Below are 2,300 nucleotides of genomic sequence, written 5' to 3'. Positions count from 1 at the left end.
AGTATGTAGTAAGGGAGAGAGTGTGTCTTTAAAAAAAAAGGAAAAACTCCCTCAAAGGATCTGCGTCGATGCAGATCTTTGGGGAGTTCTTCTTTTTATATACTCTCTCTTTCTCTCTTTCAAATAGTACCCCCCTAAGGCTATATTGTAAGTATGTAGTAAGACTCCCCTCAGGCTATATTGCAAGTAGGAGCACCCAAATTTTGTATGTCATCACGATTCTAGAACTGTTAATTAGGCAGAATCAACAAAGATGCTTTTGGCTTGCTCTTGAATGAAACGAAAAGGGTTTCTAGGGCAGGGGGCAACACAACCAACGAGTGGTAGGAGGACCTGGTAGCAACACAGTTAAGGGTGGAGGGAGCTAAGGCAAGCATCACATGCTGCGACGCCTAGGAGTATGTGAGCGCAGTTGGGTGAGTGGTCGACGAATCGTGAGAACTTTTTTTTTTTTTTGTGCGAGCATGGGGGCGGTTCTTTGTTGCGTGTGTAGTCCTATGGGGAGAGATCTAGCCAAGTCTTGATGATGAATGAAAGGAATCTAAGAACATTTACGGGTAAATGAGGTACACTTGCAGGTAGTAGTAGTAGTAGTAGGTCAAGTATGTAGTAAGAGAGAGAGTGTGTTTAAAAAAAATAAAAACTCCCTCAAAGAATCTGCGTCAACGTAGATCCTTTGGAGTTCTTTTTTTTACTCTCTCTCTCTCTCTCTCATCTCATCTCATCTCATCATCTACTAATATTGGGAACTGGTACCCCCTACTAAATCATTACTTGTGAGATTCTCCCCTCACCCCTTGTGACGCCTATGCTTGCATGTGCGCCTCTATCCTCCCTCCCATCTCATCTCCCTCAGCACTACATCAAAAGCTTGTGTGCCAACAAGAGCCCCACCTGGTAGAACCCGCATCAGTCTACCTCTTTCCTTACCCTACCACAACACTCCCCGGCTAGCAATCTCATCTGAATTCTCAACCGACAGAGAGAGAGAGAGAGAGAGAGAGAGAGAGAGAGAGCCAATGCTTCCCTGCAATTTTTCACGCCTGCTCAACCTTCATATGTTGTTGCTGCTATTGTAATCCTACTCAAAATAGCACATGCAAGAAGGCCTGTAGAGGGAGAGGAGGAACCCTGATAGGAGGATGACAGGGCAAGTCATGGGATGTAAGGGAAGACATGAGCTACAGAGAGAGGCAAGGGTTTCCCCAAGCATTTCATTTTTGCAAACAATTTTCATTGCCCCATCATCAACCAGCAAGCTGTACAAAAAAGCTCCCGCATTCACCTTCACCTTGGTGTTGGCACCGTTATTTGTGATGCGCAACACTGCACCCAAGCCCCCTGGTTCCCACCATAAGCGTCTTGACATCTGCGTTGATGGACATGTTCAAGAGTGTCGCCATCACGTTTTCTTATAGACGAGCATCGATGAGCGAGTCATTGAGCATCTTGAACAACGATGCGACAGCATTCGGCTTTAGCCAGGCTTGTCCTGTTGGCATCATCCCACTTGGAGAACAGTTTGATCTCTGTGACAACATCAAGCATCTTGAACAATGATGCGACAGCATCCGCTTTAGCCACGCTCGTCCTGTTGGCATCATCCCACTTGGAGGATAGTTTGATCTCTGCAACTACATCAAGTTTTGCATCTCCACAAACAGAGGCAAGCTTCAGCAAGAGCATTTGTGAGGTGTTAAGCTTAATATCATGACAAATATGTGAGATATGTAGAAGATTTGAATGCCATGAACAAGGAGCTTAACCTGTGTGCCTGTTTCGCGAGCCTGAGAGAAAGACAAAGGGAAAGATAGAGACGAAAAGGGTAAGAGAGTTCCCTACTTCCACGTGGCATGTCCTCTCGTCTTCCCTTTCCCTTCCGTTGTAAACCTCTCCCCTCTTTATTTCAAACTAATACAACCATTTTTTAAATTTTCTTCAACTAGTACCCTCTACCCTCTACTACTAGCTCCTCATTGTCAAAAACCAATCAATTGGGTTCTAGATTCATTTTGAATCTCAAATTCTAAGACAAAAACGGAAAGGACAAAAACGGAAAGGGTCCCCTCTGACCTGCTTCATGTACCTCCCGCCATGGCATGTTTTGTCATCATTTCTACACTTCAATATCCTTCCAACATCTTGCATGCACTCTAAGGTCTCATTACTCCAACTGCAAATAGACATCAACCTACAAAATAGAGAGGTGAATGCAAGAAAACTTAACTGCCATACCACCTCCACTGCATCCTTGCATGCCTCCAATGCTTCTTGCAGGCCTTGCAGCCCCTGACCCACCT

The 2,300-nt window shown here is 45.0% G+C and overlaps 1 protein-coding gene across 1 annotated transcript; it reads right to left on the bottom strand.

Annotated features, from left to right (window-relative positions):
- Positions 1-913: 913 nt before the first annotated feature.
- LOC147458754 (uncharacterized) lies at positions 914-2,096 on the bottom strand. Its single transcript, XM_086509689.1, has one exon. It carries the CDS (start codon positions 1,684-1,686, stop codon positions 1,438-1,440), a length of 249 nt encoding a protein of 82 aa, XP_086365815.1. The 5' UTR covers positions 1,687-2,096; the 3' UTR covers positions 914-1,437.
- Positions 2,097-2,300: the final 204 nt, after the last annotated feature.

Source organism: Adiantum capillus-veneris, chromosome 4, assembly GCF_014529385.1.
Source record: "Adiantum capillus-veneris isolate H3 chromosome 4, ASM1452938v2, whole genome shotgun sequence".
NCBI classification, from domain to species: Eukaryota; Viridiplantae; Streptophyta; class Polypodiopsida; order Polypodiales; family Pteridaceae; genus Adiantum; species Adiantum capillus-veneris.
The sequence above is the reverse complement of the archived record's forward strand: the minus strand, read 5'-3'. Positions and strand labels throughout refer to the sequence as shown.